This window comes from Onychostoma macrolepis, chromosome 10 (genome assembly GCF_012432095.1).
Source record: "Onychostoma macrolepis isolate SWU-2019 chromosome 10, ASM1243209v1, whole genome shotgun sequence".
Lineage (NCBI taxonomy): Eukaryota > Metazoa > Chordata > Actinopteri > Cypriniformes > Cyprinidae > Onychostoma > Onychostoma macrolepis.
The window spans coordinates 9,527,170-9,546,320 of NC_081164.1; the positions used below are offsets into that span (position 1 = coordinate 9,527,170).

General features: G+C 37.4%; 1 protein-coding gene across 34 annotated transcripts in view; it reads right to left on the reverse strand.

The window, feature by feature from the left end:
* Nucleotides 1-19,151, reverse strand: part of dlg2 (discs, large homolog 2 (Drosophila)) — a 223,840-nt gene that overhangs the window by 54,411 nt on the left and 150,278 nt on the right. For 27 of the 34 annotated variants that reach the window (XR_009273086.1, XR_009273085.1, XM_058788915.1 and 24 more), the window contains 6 exons: nt 10,944-10,994; nt 8,627-8,751; nt 5,424-5,593; nt 4,548-4,684; nt 3,863-4,007; nt 3,508-3,673 (listed from right to left, as the gene is read on the reverse strand). Coding sequence is in view for 32 of the 34 variants with exons in the window: in XM_058788915.1 (XP_058644898.1) it covers nt 3,508-3,673; nt 3,863-4,007; nt 4,548-4,684; nt 5,424-5,593; nt 8,627-8,751; nt 10,944-10,994 (794 nt within the window). In the remaining 2 variants the exon portion in view is untranslated. The remainder of the gene's footprint in view (nt 1-3,507; nt 3,674-3,862; nt 4,008-4,547; nt 4,685-5,423; nt 5,594-8,626; nt 8,752-10,943; nt 10,995-19,151) is intronic. The other 7 variants (XM_058788913.1, XM_058788922.1, XM_058788924.1 and 4 more) reach the window with 1 other exon arrangement.

Consider the following 19,151-nt stretch of genomic DNA (forward strand, 5'->3'; position numbering starts at 1 on the left):
TTTGTGTGCATGACTTTCCTCTAATAATGCACGGAGATTAAGGCAACATAACCAACTCCTACACACCCTGCATCTTCACACTCCGTTCCCCTAAACCAAAATGACACATGTACGAACAAAAACATGTCCAACCTGCCTCTGAACATCTGCCTAATGTCACACCTAATTAATTATTCAACTTGTGAGCCATAATATAAGTTTACATTTATTATGCAAATCTACATGAAATGCCCCATTCCATATTCCAGAGTCTCTGAACTTAAAATAGATATTAGCAGCTACAACATTTTGCCATTCCATATTATAATCTTCAATCAAACCTTTGATTTTCTCTGAATCTCCTGTGGAAAACACCGTAGAGATGAAGGAGGCTGAACTTCCAGATGGGCTTATGCTTCTTCAAACACAAAGACCACGTAAACCTCTTACAGAGAAAGGGGGGGCTTAATCTGTTTCTCTCACCTCTTGGAAAGGTCACGTTCTTTGTTTGGAATGCGTGTTTGCATGCATGTTTAGCATTCATAGTGAAACTATGAATTTTTCACAGCAGAGTGACATTAACTGTGTTTCACAGTGGGAGACGTTAACAAGGCCATCTGTTAAAAGTGACAAACATGGTTCGGAAATTACAGTGGCAGTTTTGAACTTGGGTATTTATTTAGCAATTATTCATCTAAAAATACTCTGGATTTTCAGAAAAACAAATGTCTTCCCCTGTGGACTGATGAAGCTTATTGTGGCGAGTGTGGCCATGAGCCAATAAGGCTAGTGAAATTCTGGGATTCAGATTCAGCTACACACATGCAACGCATGTCCGAGAGACAACAGCCTCAAATACTGTTAAGCAACCATCGCTAGAGACTCATAACACTGCTATCAAAAGCCTCAGAGGCCCAAAACAACCACAGGATATATTAACACATCAAGAAGCCAGCCTGCAGAAAGAGCGTGAGACAAGTTAATCAAAACTGAAGCCTGTTATGACGTTCTTTGGCTATTCTCAATTCACAGTTCTCATGGAGTCTGTTAAGTCCTCAGATTTAGTTATGTGTTTCAGTTTTCTTTTCCAGGGATGATGCTCAGTATTCACATCACTCGGAGGTTCAGGTTGCATTGCAGTGAACCAAACACATCCCTAGCCCTGCAGTCCTGAACATATGTCTCCCAAAACACCCTTAAAAGCAACACGTTTTGTTACTTTTCACACAATTTATGATTACAGATTATCAATTAGTGATTATTTACAATTTTCGAATGGTTACATTTACATTTATGCATTTAGCAGACGCTTTTATCCAAAGCGACTGCATTCAAGTTACAGTTTTTTTATTTTTTTATTTTTTTTACATTTTATCAGCTCTTGCTTTCCCTGGGAATCGAACCCATGATCTTGGCGTTGCTAGCGCCATGCTCCACTATTTGAGCTACAGGAAAGCTTATGCACAATAAAACCACACAACCCTTAAAAATCAGTATGACCATTCGGACCTTTTCATAATAAAAGTCTTATGCTATGTGGGTTGTTAGGGTGTTCTAGGCGGTTCCTTACTGAAAAAAGACCACCTCTAAAGCCCCGTTTCCACCTCAGGAACTTTACCCAGGAACTAGGGACTTTGGGCCAGTACTCGGTGTGTCTCCACCGCAGGAACCAGGATCTAAATAAAGTTCCGGGTAAAATTTGCCCCTCAGAAAGTCCCTGCTCACGAAGTAGTACTTTTTCAAAGGTTCGGAACTTTCGGGGCTGGGTCTTGGGCGCTGAGCATGCTGATTGGTTGAGGTCGCGCAGTATTTCAACCACCATATATTCGCATAATGTTTTTAAATATTATTGTTATGTGTCATGAAATGTATTTTAAAAGTATTTCAGGCGAGAATGTAGTTGTTTAAAACTCAAATCTGTGGTTTATTTATGAAGACGGCGCCTATTTGAAAATGTGCTTCGCCGATTTCGGAGATGTGAGCTCCACGCGATCAGCGGGCGCTCAGTGCTCATGTATCCTGACTAGAAGAGCATAACCTCGGCTAGTCCTTCTGACATTTGCCGCTAGCTCTGATGTCTCTGTAGTGGTTAAACATAAGATATAATTTGTTTTGGGTAAATCTAACAGGTAATCTTTGGTCTTTATTTCAAAAGAGTTTGACAATACTGTTTGATATAATATTTAATTTAATTTAATTGTAATGTGTGTACGTTCCCTGAACTACATTTCTGCGGCTATTAATATGTTTAAATGAAAACGAAAAAAGGCAGTGGTGTTTGATATCTTATTTCTTCTTAATGTAAATACAGTGAGGAAAAATGCAGTAGCTGAGGCGAGCTGACTGATGTTATCAAGTATGCTGCTGTTTGCAGAATTACCGGACTTGCGTCTTCCCAACCGTGGGACTTCACACTCCCGAGTCGAACTTGCAAAGTCCGAACTACCGAGGATGCAAGTCCGAAATTAGCGTACTTTGTATAGAGAAAAGTGCGCAGACCTACGCCACCAGACTATTTGCCTAATCTTCCCGGTACTTTAGACTGCGATGGAAACGCAGACAGCAACAGGTCTGGGGGAAAAACGTTCCTGGGACAAATTGTTCCAGGTAATTTTGGTGGAAAAGCGGCATAAGTCTCTATATGATATTATGTACTGTACTAACCCAGGCTCACTGAAAAACGTGTCTGTGCAAAATTACATTGCATTGCTTCTTGCACATTCCGTATCATTTTCAAAGTGAAATGTCAAATGAATGGTGCTAAAACTAAAAGCATGTTCAGGTTTATCCAAATCAGATGAATGTTAATATGGCAATGGTTATTGTGATATCGTGGCAGTTTGGAAATGAAATGTCTGGTGACTGGCGCTAAAATGTTAATGATCTATTGTATTTAATATACGATAATATACTACCTAGATTAAACCCTACTCAAAACATAACCAATAGAGTTAACTAAAGCAAAGTGAAAATAAATACGCATTACTTTGAAGCAACCATTTTAGCTTGCTTCTTGCAATTTTGCGCTTATTTATCAAATGTTGTATTACGCGATACTCAGACCCTGTGTGCTCCACAAGTGCAACACTTCACCAGGTGAGCTACTGAGCAAGTTTACTATATCTTTGACTTATGTCATAAAATAATATTGTGCATAGAACGGTTCGAAAATTGTAAATAATCACTAATTGATAATCTGCCACTGTAATCATTGTGTGAAAAGATGGAAACTGCAGTGAATTGTAGTGTATATATAAGCACGTTTTCACAAAAATGTAGGTAGAGCCTATGTTGTTCTGTACATTCACAACAAACACGGACCACTAAAAATCCAGGAACGTAAAAACATTACAGAACTAACAGGACAGGAGGGAATCAAGGATGGGACAGTAAATCCCAAAACAATCCCATCACAAGGTGTGATGACGCTGCTTGATTGTCTTTCGGATTTCCACGGGACACATGGGGGAAGGGGGCTACACAGTCTACCTGCGGGCAGTGGCTTCTGGTAGAAAGGGAGGGAATTACCGTAGGAAGGAAAAACCATCCAACCTGTTAATGTCCTCTTCCCCCAGCAAGTGCTTGGGCAGGGGGGAATATCGGCCGGGGGAGATGGGCGGAAGACTGGACTTATATTCCAGAGTGCCGTTATTACCAGGGGAAGAGATATGATTTTCCATAGCGGGTGAGAATGCTGTAGAGAGACAAAGAAAGAGTTTGTGTTACACATATTGGCTAATCATAATGCTGATTTTAAACATTTTTAACATTTCCATTTTACTATCAAATTTCTAAGTACTATTCATTATTCTCTAGCATTATTCTGGTTTAAGAAAGCATATGTATTACATAATGAAGAGTGAATGTGGTAAGAATCACTCACAGTGTGTGATATCAGGCGGTCCATAGGGGTCTGAGAGATAGACACTAGTGGGTTTCCCAACCTTTAGGTATACCACATCTGACGTGTTCTTCAATATGGCCACTGCTTCTTCATGGGTCACCTCTTCTAGAGTGTAGTTATTCACCTGGGTGAAAGAGAAAACAAGTGAGATGTGTTAAGCAGGCAATCCAGAGTTACGTAAACAGTTACGCTCTAGTGGTCAATGGCGAATCAGAGCTGCCAAATGTGTCCTGCCCAGTGGATTACACACAGCACTGATCTTGCTAATTAAATCAAATTCAGTCTTAAAGCGTTTAACAACCCCCCTGGATTAAAAGCAATGGAGTTTGACACTGACACTAGAGCGAAACTTCAGGAATGTAATCAGCCAACTATAGATGCAGCTTATTTCCCAAAGATCTCTGGGGGCAGCTTCTATGCATTTGGACAGTAATTTTTGTTGTTTTTGTTTTGAATGAAACACTCAAAATTTGCCCCAAACCCACACCACTGGTTGAGCCAATTCGAGCTGCTTAAACACATTTTTTGGGAAAATAAACAGAAAAATGTCTGTAATAAAAACTGAAATTAAAATAAATAAATGAATAAATAAATAAGAGAAAACTAACCCAAACTGAAAAAAAAATAAAAAAATAAAAATAGATTAAAATAAAAAAAGCCATACCATAAGCAGTCTGTCTCCAACTTGTAACCGTCCATCCTTCTGCGCAGCTCCCCCATCAATGATTTTAGTGACATAAATGCTGTTATCACCCGGGATGTGCTGGTTTCCCACACCACCTGCAATACTGAAGCCGAGCCCTATGGGATTTTGAGAAAGGACAAATCAAAAGTGTTAGCTACATCCCCATAGATGCAGTGAGAACAGACTACCTCTAATTATCAAACCTATGTCATTCCCTCACACAGAAGCAATGCTGAATCTTTCAGAAGTTAACTGACTACTAGTAATAAACTCTCTCAGAGCAGAAAGCACACATTTTCCTCAAGCATAATCTAGTTCCTCAGTTTCCTAGAGGAGAAAACAAGTGTTATACTGTAGAGTGTGTTAATGTTGTTATGGATTTGAGGAGTCTACGGTGCCCAAAGCTCTTCCTCCAAATTTGTGCAAGTACTGCTGTATGTGTATGTGTATGTGTATGTGTGATGCATCTTCCTCTATGTGCTCTGAATAATGCATCAAAGCTGAGTCTTTCTCAGGATATAGTTCTGTTTATTGCTCCGCCCAAACAACAACCAACAAAAGAAGGCGTGATAACTCTTGGGCTCAGTGGAGTTTCAAATCTTGATTTGTTTTCCATTTATCTTCTCCTAGATATGAATGTGTACATGAGTAATAGCCTATGTTCTTTTATAACAGCATAAATCAGAAAAAAATATTGGATGCAAACTAGGAATGTGCACAACTATGAACAAACAAAACTAAAGTAAAAATGATTTTTTTCGCAGAGCAGCCAACCACCGTGACACATCCCTAATACAAACAGTGGCAAACAGCTCAGGTAACAGATGGGTTTTACGGTAATTGTAAATCTGAAACCTTTTGGTCCTTTTATAAGTTTGATTTCGGTGACGGTTTCCAGCATTGGTCTCCTCCTGCGCACATAGAGCCTCACAATCGATCCGGCCGCTTTCAGAGCCTCCACCGCCTTACTGTGAGACACCTCCGAGACATCTGCGTCGTTTACACGCAAAATACAGTCATTCACTCTGTGGAGAGAAATAAGAGCGAGGAGTGAGTTTTCTGGAGCTCTCAGTGCGTGGTGAACCTCCTGCAGAGAGTTCCAGATCACGGCAGCCTGTGGTCCAAGGACAGCCGCCTCCTGGGGCATGCTCACATAGAGCAGCTGAGACCCAGCAAACAAGCACACACACTCAACCAAACCATGAGCACACACACACACACACGCACACACACGCATATATGCAATGTATACACAACTGATTCAAAGTGTTCTACAACTCAATTTAGACGGTTTAACATGATGTCTATGGCAACCTATGGTGGCGATATAAATAAAAACAGTATTATACAATATACACATTTACACAATATGCAATATACACATTTAAAAAGTACTAATATATATATATATATATATATATATATATATATATATATATATATACTGTACTGTATATATGATATTAAAATAAATACATATTCATATAATTGTTGTTATTGTATTGTTATTGTTAACTAAAACTATAAAAATTGCATTAAGAAATTGAAATAAAGCTTAAGTAAATAAATGAATTATAGAAATGTTTCCTTCAAGTATAAGTATTAAAATTACAAAACATATAGAGAAACATAAAAAAAAAAAACAACAACATCAAAACTAATATAAATGACAGGCTCATTGACAAGTGCATAACAAAATTGCTAAAACTTAAAGTAAAATGAAAATGGAATATTATATGATTACATATTAATAAAATGTTAATAAAAATTATAATAGTATATAAATAATACTAAAATAACACAAACACATATCTAATATGATTTATTTTTCATATTAATTATATTAATTTTATTATGTTTAATTATGTATTTTATTATTTTGCATTTATTTTATCATTTATGTGTTTCAATCATTTAATCACATACTTAAAAAAAGGTTTCTTTGTTTTAGCTGAACATAAGCATCCTATAGTTTCCCTATGCATCTCTCTCCTCTAACCATGCCCAGAAATGTCTTATTCCTGTCACTGATCCCAGTCCAGCTCTATAAAGTCTGATCATACGAGTACTTTACCCAATATAGATTCTCTGATGCAACTTCCTGTTCCTTTGCGCCTCCAATCTTTAAAGCCTGCATGATTTATCCAGAGACTGTTCCGCTTCCAACACTCCCAAAGTCAAACAAGGGTAGAGCACAGAAAAAACCCATACACAATGTAATTGCTTCTCTAAATGCTGTTCACCTCCAACTCACAATAAATCTATCACGACTTAATGGCGAATGTTCAAAGTGTCGTACTCTTTTAAAAGACAGAATGCAGAATATGGGGTGGACGGGAAGGGGAATGGAAAGAGAAAGAGAGAGAAAGATGCTTGCAGGTATAAGGCAGAATATTGAAAGTTAAAGTGGCGCAACTTGCCCAGAGAGAACAAGCAAGAGGAGGACTGGTGATGCTCCAAGCCCTGACAGACCTGATTGAGAACAAGAGGATAAAAGAAAACAGCCAAGTCATGGAGCAGAGCAGGGCGAAAGGCTCAGACGGGGCTGCCACATGCAGCTGCTGTTCGGAGCACCGCACACACATGCATACAAAACATAGGAAGATCTGCTATCTCTCCAGCACAATCTAATTATGCTTCCCTCTAATAAAACAACCCTCTCAATCAACTCCTGATCGGCCCTGACATGAATTTCAAACACATCCAGCCAGGAATAGAAACTCTACAGCTCACCAATATCAATTAAACCTTCAACCTCTTCAGAAACAACCAGAGGATCATCTTATTGCTCAAAGAATGCTCTTTCATAGATCAGGAGACTTAATTGAGTCCTGTCACATTATTGAATAATCAACTTTCTACTAAAATTGTTTGGGAGACATAAAAATAGAAACAAATGAGATAATTGTTTCCATACAGCAAGAGTGTGGACAGTATGAGATCACTTGGTATTTGTGGAATGAAGAATAGTTATATTCATATTCATCAAAATTTTGATTGCAAACTTAGCTTAGAAAACAAATAATAGAGACAATTGTCAAAATATAAAAATATCTCCACGCAAGTTCCACAAAAGAAAGTAAGTCATACAGGTATGGAACATCATGAGGGTAATGTTTAGGATGAACTATCCCTTGATTCCATTGTTTTCATTCACTAATCCTTCAGTAAGGTGTCACATGAATGTTTCTTTAAAAATAAATTCTCACTAAATCAAGAAAAGAATTTTCGAATCTTGAATATTTACATAAAATGTATAATGCAAACTTGCTTGTTTTTACCCTGTGGAAGATTGACGTGATCTGAAAGTGATTTGGTCAGGTCTATTCGTTATACCCACACACGTCACCTCAGACCTCACAGATGGTAAATTTTTTAAAGTACCTCGCGGTCAGAGTGTGTGGCAGTCAGCAGAAAACTTCAGGTACCTCAGCTCTCCAGAGAGACATTAGGACTGTGATAAACAGCCCGGTTTCAATCATTTACAGCAGCGAGAGGCAAAAGGGGGGAAGGAAAAAGAACGAGGGAGGAAGAGAGAAAGAGATTGCTCTACAAAGCCAGAGCAATAAGTGAGATCATTATGTTTCGAAAAAGAAAATGATCTAGTGATCTACTGGATTTATCTCCATCTTAATCCATCATTTCATCAAAATATTTAAAAATCAATTCATTATTGTCTCCATAATGGACATAAAATAGGGTCAATAAAGTCCAAGACCACAATTTTCATTACATACACTCAGAAATAAAGGTTCCAAAAGAGGTTTTTCTGCAGCATTGCCATTTTGGGTTCCCCAAGGAACCTTTCAATAAACCATTCTTAAAAGATTTTTTTTTTCTTACTGTGAAGAACATTTTACTAGTCTAAAGAACCTTATTCCACTATGTACAATGGAAAGGTTTTATGGATGTCTTAGGTTCTTTGTGTCAAAGTGTGTATTATATTTTTAGCCTACAAATTTGAGTGTGTATTTAGAGACAATTTAGATGTTTATATTAGCATTACAATTGGCATGTAACACAACAAATGCATGCACACAAGTGTTTCACTGGCCCACCTGAGTCTGCCATCTTCAGCTGCCGCTCCTCCAGGGATGATCTTTGTGATGAAGATCCCAGGATCATCACCGATGTGAGGGTTATCTGTACCACCTGCTATACTAAACCCCAACCCTGAGTTACCCTGAGGAGACACACACAAAACACAGATTGGTCCTTTATGAGACCTTTGCCTCAGCGAAAAGAGCCTAAATAACAGAACAACAACAGAATGAACAAAAAGAGAGAAGCGTAACATTATTTTCGTAGGAGGTGCACTTTGCTACCCATGACTCATCAGTGTTTACAGTTTGGCATGGAATGCGTCTATGAGAAGTGCAAACTCACAAATAAAAACCTGTCACAACCGTGGGCTAGAGCCACATTTAACATCTCTGAGACATAAATAGACTAACAGGCTAATATTTTGAAGTGACGTGTTTATGATGGGGCTCTCCAGGGTTCCGCCTCGGTATAATACACAGGCTTTTAAGCTTTAAACAAAGTGGATCGTGAGGAGAATTAATCTTTGCTGATTAGAGATGTTCCCTGGCTATGTTGAGAGATTGGAAAGAACAGCAAATTTACGAAAAGGCAATACCAAAACTATATAGCATCAGGGTGGAGAGATGGTTTTAAAGTGAAAGAAACAGAGAGTAATGGGTGACAATAACAGATCAGCCCCTAGCAGCAGAGTTATCGCCTCGGCTTGTATCCAATTTTCTAGCTTGTAATCTCAGTTGAGTCTGCAGAAACCCCTGAATATACACTCTCAGCCTCCTGGCTCCAGGGTCGGACAAATCTGCACTCCCTCTAGTCTAGTTGACCTTTGCTATTGTCCGTGCTCTGTGTCTAGTCATGTGGATCCGATTGCAGCTGCCAGAATGTCATCTGCAGCCGTCTAATTCGCTCTCTCTCTTTCTCTGTCACACTGACTCTACTGTGCACCCCAGACTTTCACTTGCAAATAAAGCATACACAGCAGCCCAATTAAGAGGGTTCTGTGATATGTCTAAATTAAAGCTTCTCAGTTATAGTTTCTAAAGAGTTTGTATATATAATGCATTATAAAGGTATTATGATATTCTTACTTTTATAACAATGCATTCATAAATATGTATATATGAAATATAATATATGTGTTTTCATGAATAAATATAATCATATATAATTCAGATATTTTAAAAATTAATTATGTATAATTAAAATTCAAAGTGTATATATATATATATATATATATATATATATATATATATATATTAATTATAATGAGGTATAAAATTATGAATTCTTTATGTATACAGTGCTGGGTAGTAACTGAATATATGTAATCTGGATTATGTAACCAAATTCCAAAAATTACTTGTAATTACAGTATATTACATTTTAAAATGCTCATAATCAGATTACAGTTACTTTTTTTTTTCATGGATCACATGATTGCATATTGTTCTGGACAAACATTTCAAACCTGGAAGAATCTGGGTGTGTCATTTTTGTTTCCATGTTTATTCATGTTTGTTCATGTAATGTTTTTGTGAACTCCTTAAAATAAAATAGTTTAGTTAATATTTCAATAATTTAAATTTTTATCAACTCACTGCAGTTCGTACATTAAGCCCAGTTTGGGAAACCCTGGTGTAATGTAATGTTTCATGCATTTTTTGATGTTGATATAAAAAAATGGAATATGCAGTATTTTCTATCTCTTTGCTTTTATAAGATCAACATGGTATGTTAAGTCTAAAACAAGTTCGATTTAAAAAAAAAGTAATCTAAAAGTAATCTAAAATGTAGTCACAATACATTACCTAAAATGAGCATTACTACATTACTAACTACAGTTTTCATCATATAATCTGTAATCAGTAACAGACTACAAATTGTAAATGTTCTACCCAATCTACCCTGTATATATGTGTGTGTGTGTGTGTGTGTGTGTGTGTGTGTGTGTGTACAGTATGTATATATGTATATATATATATAAATTTAGATGATGTATAACATTGACAGGAGACTGTTAATATTTTGGTCAGTTTGGCAAATTCTCTTGTGGAGAGCTTATCCACACAATGATTAGACAAATCTAAAAAGCAATCATCATTAAATCAAATGATCTCCCATTTAAAGTTATTACTAATCACAGACTAAGCTTATTCCATGACTGGCCATGTTTGATGGTTATGTTTCAAGATCATGCTCACAAGCCAAGCTGTGAATGATTGGATTATCAAGTGGAAGAATCCACACGAGCATAAAACATGACCTGTGCTCAACTCAACTCTGAGTCTACGTATCTGTGGATGTGTAATGTGTGAGAGAGAGACAGACACTTACCCGCTCTAATGTAATCTCTTCAAATTCATATTCAATTTCTGTCCCATTTACCTATTGGAGGGAAAAAAAATTAAATCCCATTAGATGTGTTTGCAGATGCAATTCAAAGAGGGCATTAATCATTTAACCGTCACATTAAATATCTAAATGCGATGCCACAGTGACATCCTAAACCAGCAGCAGCCAAATGATATGGAAAGAGGTTCATAACAGTTCAAAACATTTTAGGACTGAAGCCGCTGTGATAAAGGATTAGTCAAATAACCTCTTAAAAACATCAGCATTCAACTCATTCTCCTTGAGTGAAACAGGAATGGGGCTTTCATACGTCTTCAGCAGACATTGAACCTCATATCTATTCAGCTCACCGCATTAGCTGTAATTGTCTAAATCTGAGTCCGGACACTACAATCCATAATCATTTACCTGCTTGTACAATGGGACCAGGCAGACATGCTGGCTCAGGCAGCCCTTTGGAGATTAATTCATAGTCAACGTGCTGCTAAAAATGGCATTGAAAGACAACTAATCCAATTTCAAGTTCAATTTCAAATGAGGGTCATCTTCGTGCTTGATTGGAGACATTCATCTTAATTATTCTTTAATAAGTGAAGCAAATGTAATGGCCATAAGGCGCTCTAATACATGCTAAAGAGCTTTTCAAGCAGCATGGGTGCTCTCACGTTCATAAATTGAGCATACAAATATCCTCAACATTTGACTTCTTCAGATAAACTACAAGGACCTGGCTACAATGTACACTGAATACTATATAAAAGACAAAATTACTATAATTATTATCATATTATAATTACATATTATATATTATTATATATAGTAGCTCAAAAGTCGGTAAGATTTTGTTGTTTTTGAAAGAAGTGCTGCATTTTTTGACCAAAATACAGTAAACCAGTAATACTGTAAAATATTGCTACAATTCAAAATAACTGCAGAAATGCATAGCTTGTATTTATTTATTTATTGCATTAAGTGCACTCCATTGTAATACAATTTTGTATGTTTTACAACATTTTACAGCTATTAAAAGATTCATTTTCTGTGATAACCAGCATCATTCCGCAGGTGCTGTCCACAGAGCGTGTTTTGAACAAGGACATTTTATGTTGAAGTGCCTCGATAATAAGGCAGCCTTGGCATTTACAGCGAGTGTGCATGTTTCACATTTTGACTTTTTTATACTGAAGGGAGTATTTCAGACAGCTGGAGAAAGAGAAACAGTCATTCATGGCTAATTGAAACCCAGTGAACAAGCTCATTTATGCCTCAGCCACCTCAGCTGTTCAACAGAGAGAAAGAGTGAGAGACATAGCTAAATACTGTCTCACTGCTCTCCTCAGAGTGACATGACCTTTCATTTACAGCATCAGTTGGACGCCCCTAGACTACACCTGCTCTTAAACATGAGGACCAAACAGATGTCAAGAGCACAGAGCTGAACGCAGTCTCTCACTCCACAACATTTCTCAAATGAATTCATTTGTTGAATTCTAGCTGACATTCTTCACTCATGCAGGAAGATTTGGTAACATATTTAGTCAGTTGGTTCAGAGTCATCACCAGGATGAATTACTTAAGGGGGCATTTGGAACCTTGGATTGGGCACAAATCGGACACATTACTGTAACTAAATGCTAAAATTAGTGGGTTTTTTCTCACAATCGCGAGTTTATATCACACAATTCTGAGAAAAAAGTCAGAACAGAGTTTATATTTAATTTCTAAGAAAAACATCACAATTGCGAGTTTGTATTACGCAATTCTGATAAAAAAGGTCAGAATTGCAATATGTACATAAACTCGCAATTGCCAGAAAAAAGTAAGAATTATGAGATAAAAAGTCACAAGTACCTTTTTAAAAAAACCTTTTGGTGGAAATGGGCTTCCACAAGTACCAAACATTACTTTTTTTTCTTTCTTTTTTTTTAATAACTACAATAAAATAGATCAAATGAAAATTATAAAACACAGATACATATGCACAACCCCAAAACACACCAAACCTTAAAAATATATAAATAAAAAATAAATAAATCAAGTAGATCAACTGACTATTACGGTATGAATCACAGATGCAGAGAAAATATCCAAAATTAAACAATACTGTACATGAATAACAATTTCATATACTCACTGATACAGTGGTGTGAACATTGCTATAGAGCAGGCATCCTCAAATCTGGCCCACTCCTGCAGAGTTTAGCTCTAACCCTAATCAAACACACCTGAGCATGCTAATCAGAGTATTCAAGATCATTAGAAAATCACAGGTAGGTGAGTTTGATCAGGGTTGGAGCTAAACTCTGCAGCAGATTGTCCCTCCAGGGAAAGATTTGAGGAACCCTGCTATAGAGTGATAAATGTCTCAAGTTTAAATTCCCAATGAGTTTACTTTAAGAAATGCAGATGCAGATTATATTAGCACAGGGATCCCCAGAGAACACTACGCCTACAGAGCCACCCACTAATATTGGGACCCTTGGTAAATATGAGCAAAGGTGGCTGTGAAAATAAATCTGCATTGTTTATCCTTTTGATCTTTCATTAAAAAAAATTACAAAATTCTAACCTTTCATTGAAGTAAAGCAATGGAAAGTCGGGGAAACTAATATTATGAAATAAATGTTTTTCTCTACAACCCAAATTCCGGAAATGTTGGGACATTTTTAAAATTTGAATAAAATGAAAACTAAAAGAATTTCAAATCACATGAGCCAATATTTTATTCACAATAGAACATAGAGAACATAACAAATGTTTAAACTGAGAAATTTTACAATTTTATGCACAAAATGAGCTGATTTCAAATTTGATGCCTGCTACAGGTCTCAAAATAGTTGGGACGGAGGCATGTTTACCATGGTGTAGCATCTCCTCTTCTTTTCAAAACAGTTTGAAGACGTCTGGGCATCAAGGTTATGAGTTTCTGGAGTTTTGGTGTTGGAATTTGGTCCCATTCTTTCCTGATATAGGTTTCCAACTGCTGAAAGGTTTGTGGTCATTTTTGATGTATTTTTCGTTTAATGATGTGCCAAATGTTCTCTATCGGTGAAGGATCTGGACTGCAGGCAGGCCAATTCAGCACCCGGACTCTTCTACTACGAAGCCATGCTGTTGTAATAGCTGTATGTGGTTTTGCCTTGTCCTGCTGAAATACACGTCGTCTGGAGGGGAGCATATGTTGCTCTAAAACCTTTATATACCTTTCAGCATTCATAGTGCCTTCCGAAACATGCAAGCTGCCCATACCGTATGCACTTATGCACCCCCATACCATCAGAGATGCTGGCTTTTGAACTGAACGCTGATGACACGCTAGAAGGTCTCTCTCCTCTTTAGCCCGGAGGACACGGCATCCGTGATTTCCAACAAGAATGTCAAATTTGGACTCGTCTGACCATAGAACACTTTTCCACTTTGAAACACTCCATTTTAAATGAGCCTTGGCCCACAGGACACGACGGCGCTTCTGGACCATGTTCACATATGGCTTCCTTTTTGCATGATAAAGCTTTAGTTGGCATCTGCAGATGGCACGGCGGATTGTGTTTACCGACAGTGGTTTCTAGAAGTATTCTTGGGCCCGTTTAGTAACGTCAATGACAGAATCAAGCCGATGAGTGATGCAGTGTCGTCTGAGGACCCGAAGACCACAGGCATCCGACAAAGGTCTTTGGCCTTGTCCCTTACGCACAGAGATTTCTCCAGTTTCTCTGAATCTTCTGATGATGTTATGCACTGTAGATGATGAGATTTGCAAAGCCTTTGCAATTTGACGTTGAGGAACGTTGTTTTTAAAGTTTTCCACAATCTTTTTACGCACTCTTTCACAGATTGGAGAGCCTCTGTCCATCTTTACTTCTGACTCTGCCTCTCTAAGACATCCCTTTTATAGCTAATCATGTTAAAGACCTGATGTCAATTAACTTAGTTGCATGATGAGTTTGGTGAACACTTGACAAGAGATCAGAGACCATTCCTTTCATCCACAATCTCTCCAGATCCTTCAGAATACCAGCTCCATGTTGGTGCTTCTTCTCTTCACCCCAGTCATTTCTACAGGGTTCAGGTCAGGGAACTGAGACAGCCATGGCAGAAGCTTAATTTTTTGATTTTGATGATTTTGATGTTTGTTTTGGATCATTGTCTTGATGGAAGATCCAAACATGGTCCATTATAAGATTTCTAACAGAGGCAGTCAGGTTTAGATTTTTATCTGTTAGTATTTGATAGAATCCATGATGCCATGTATCTGAACAAGGTGCCAATGTATCTGAATCCTCCGGCAGAAAAACAGGCCCACAACATTATAGATCCAGCATTATATTTAAACATGGACATGGGGTACTTTTTATCCCTATTTGTCCTAAACCCATCTGGTGGGTTTGCTGCCAAAAAGCTCTTTTTTTATGTTTCATCTGACCATAGAAGCCAGTGCCATTTGAAGTTCCAGTTGTGTGTTTTTTTTTTAAACCCATTTGAACAACATGTGGTGATGTAGGGGCTGTTTGCGTTTTTTTAGGCTTTCTGACCCCAAGATTCAACCACCCTCTGCAATTCTCCAGCTGTGATCCTTGGAGAGTGTTTGGCCACTCAAACTCTCTTCCTCACCGTGCATTAGGATGATATAGACACACGTCCTCTTCCAGGCAGATTTGTAACATCTTTTGTTGATTGGAAGTGATGGTGATGGTGGAAATGGGGATTTTCAATGATTTAGCTATTCTCTTACAGCCACTTTCTATTTTGTGAAGCTGAACAATATTGTTCTGTACATCAGAACTATATTCTTTGGTTTTACTCCTTGTGATAGATGATTAAGGGAATTTGGCTTTTGTGTTGCTCATATTTATAATCCTGTGTAACAGGAAGTCATGGCTGGACAAATTCATGTTCATAATCACCCTATAGTGTGCTAAAAAATGTAAATATGAATAGAAATATACTTCAGAGATATTTTACTCATAAGAATTTCTAGGGGTGCCAATAATGGTAGCCAACATGCATCGGAGAAAAAACATTTATTTCATAATGTGTGTTTAGAATTTTATGATTTTTTTGAATGAAAGATCAAAAAGATAAATGATGCAGATTTATTTTCACAGCCGCCTTTGCTCATATTTACCAAGGGTGCCAATATTAGTGGGTGGCACTGTACATCATCCTCTGCAACTGTTCAAATAATTTCACAATTAATATAATGAAATTGTTTGGTCAAATACAACATCTGATGTGGCCATTTTGCTTATTGTCTGAGCCAAAATTGGATTTATTTCTCAGTAAGTGCGTCTGTTTGACGCTAACTAATCAGAGAAAATGGCAGCCAAGCCGCTTCTCCGCAGTTTCATCAACACACGTGTGCGAGAGCTCTTCAGAACACCCTGAATATGCCTATGAGCACAATCAGGGAGATAACTGATGGATGTGATAATTGATGGATGAGCATGAGAAACCAATAAGACAGAGTAAATGAGATCATTAACAACAGCAGCGCTCATCAGAACAGAACAACACCCCTTATCAAACAACTTAAGACACTGATAATCATACGCACTTCATTAGGTCATTAAGTTTGGAGAACTTTTCTTTAGGTCTGGAAAACGTGGCCTTTCCATCTTCCCCCTGAAGAAATGACCCAATTAATGGGCTTTGAGTGGCATTAGCATTCTGAGCCGCATGGTGTTGCAAATGTGAGACGCTGGGGACCGGGGGAGAGTGCAGCTGCAGAGGGGACAGTGGGAGGGGCGTTCACCATGCAGCATCCGGGGTGTAAAAGCTCACATTAAACTGGTGAGTCACTGCAAATGTGGCACCAAACAAACTCGCGAATGTACGATGCGCCTGAGCGCGTTCATCCGCACAGCTTGTGCAAACGACGCAGAGTGGGTCATGTTTCCATGGCGACTGTTTGACTACAATGCAGGAACCGGGCACTTTCAAGCAAGAAGCTTTCCCTTTAGAGTTCTGACTGATGGGATGGCATATTTTTATGCCCATTGCAGTGATTAAACACGAAATATCCCTCAGGCCGCGACATAATAAGACTCGGTTTCCTCAATACACACCCACGTGGACTAATTAGCACTATGATCTAACCACTGTTATTCCTGACAGCTAATGGAAACAAAGGCGCTGTTAAAAGTAGGCAGAAAGGGTCATTTTGCTGAAGCTAGGCGGATGTTATTTAACAGCTACACTGACTCAGTAATGCTTTATTAATCCTGTCGCCCCCCTTGATTATCTTTAGCGCTCGTTCTAGATGAGCTCTGTTCCCACTACAAAACTGAGCACAGTGGAGGCTTCATAATTAACAGTACTTAACCAGATTTCTCACCAGGTCTAAAACTAGGCAGCAGTTGGTTGAGATTTAAACTGTAGTGTCTATTGAATATTCATTGTTTGTGCATATTTAAATTGCAATATATTAACTTTGCTCCAAAATTAGTGAGCTGTCTTTTCGTCTATTGTTTACATAGACAGCCACTTTTTAAAGCAGCATCATGGAACTACACAAAATATCTTTTGTAGACTGAGTTTTTTAAGCTAATAATGCAATACTCTAAAAAGCACACACAATTTGTGTTATTAAATCAAAGACAACTTAAAACTTGGATTGTCTAATCTATTAATATGCCCAATATATACTACCGTTAAAAAGTTTTTGGCTGATTTATTTAATCAAAAGTACACTGTAAAAATAAAAATTGAGAAAACTCAAAAATCTGCTGAAGCTGGTTGCCTTAAATTTTTAAGTTTTCTCAACTTTAGATTTTTTTAACCACAACTTAAAACCAAATTTTCAGCAACCATTACTCAGATGCAATGTTCAATAAACATTTCTTATTGTTATCAATGTTTATTATAAAAACAGTTGTGCTGCTTAATATTTTTGTGGAGATAATGGTACATTTTTCAGGATTTTTGATGAATAGAAAGTTCAAAAGAACAGCAATTATTTGAAATATAATTATTTTATAACATTATACATGTCTTCACTGTCACGTCTGATCTATGTACAGTAATGTATTCTTGCTGAAAAAAAGTATTAATTTATTTTTTAAAAATGGTACTGCATTATGTCTAATATAACTGCTGCCTTAGATTTTGCTCAAAACAAGGTATCTTTGAAAATGTATCTTACACATAACTATGCATCTTTATACCAATATCCTACGTTTTATTTTCACAACCTAAGTTTTTGGAAAGACTATTTATTTTGACAGCTTTGCAACCTAGCCTACTGAATGTTTCTTTTCCATCAAATTAAATATGGCATTTTCTCTGACTAAGGTCTATTGCACTCCTTTATGTACCTTATAACGTCTGACAGGTTTACACACTCTTGCATTTCTTCAACATCTTTCAGAAGTATCAACAAATGGAGACATTTCTCTCTTTTTTTTTCATGACTCCAAAGAAAAATCTGTCTTTTAAGCTTGGTTTTCAACTAGTCTTGACAATTCCTTGATAAACAGCACAAAACCCACATTTAACCCGAGGCAAATCTGCACTAAAGTAACCAAGGTTCCTTTTAATAAAGTGAATGGATGATACTGTGCTGGGTGAGTGAATGTGTGTGTGTGTAGGATAAATGTACTGCATGAACACATGCATAATGAGCTTGATTTGGTCCTTTCCCACTGGCTTTAAAGCAGCACCTCTCTCTTTTGTCTCTGGGGTCATGTCGAGTCTTTTCATCTCCACAAAGACAACTCAATAACTATTTTAGTGTGTACGATATGAGTTGATGTTCCACTCTTAAATAAAATCACTGGGGTGTAAACAGATTGTATGAAAACAAAACTCCCAAAACTCAGATTGACTGAAGATTAAGTATGTAAATCTAAAACTCAGCATATGGTAATTCCCAGTGATGCCATATCAAACATTTTAGGTTTACAACACCCTTAATATTGTTGTAATGACTTTTCTCAAGTTCTCAGCAAAGCAAAATTGAATCTATTCTACTTTAGATATTTGCATTTAGAGAGCACAGAACACACACACACACACACACACACACACACACACACACACACAGGGTATGTTTATAGGCTAAACTCAGAGTGAACACCTGCTTTACTGGAGTAATCCATCAGTGTTTTCTTTTCCCAGAACTCCATCTTCTCTTGCTTGTTCTCTTGTATTAGGCAATTAGGAGAAGTTCTATCAGAGACAGATTGCTGCTTA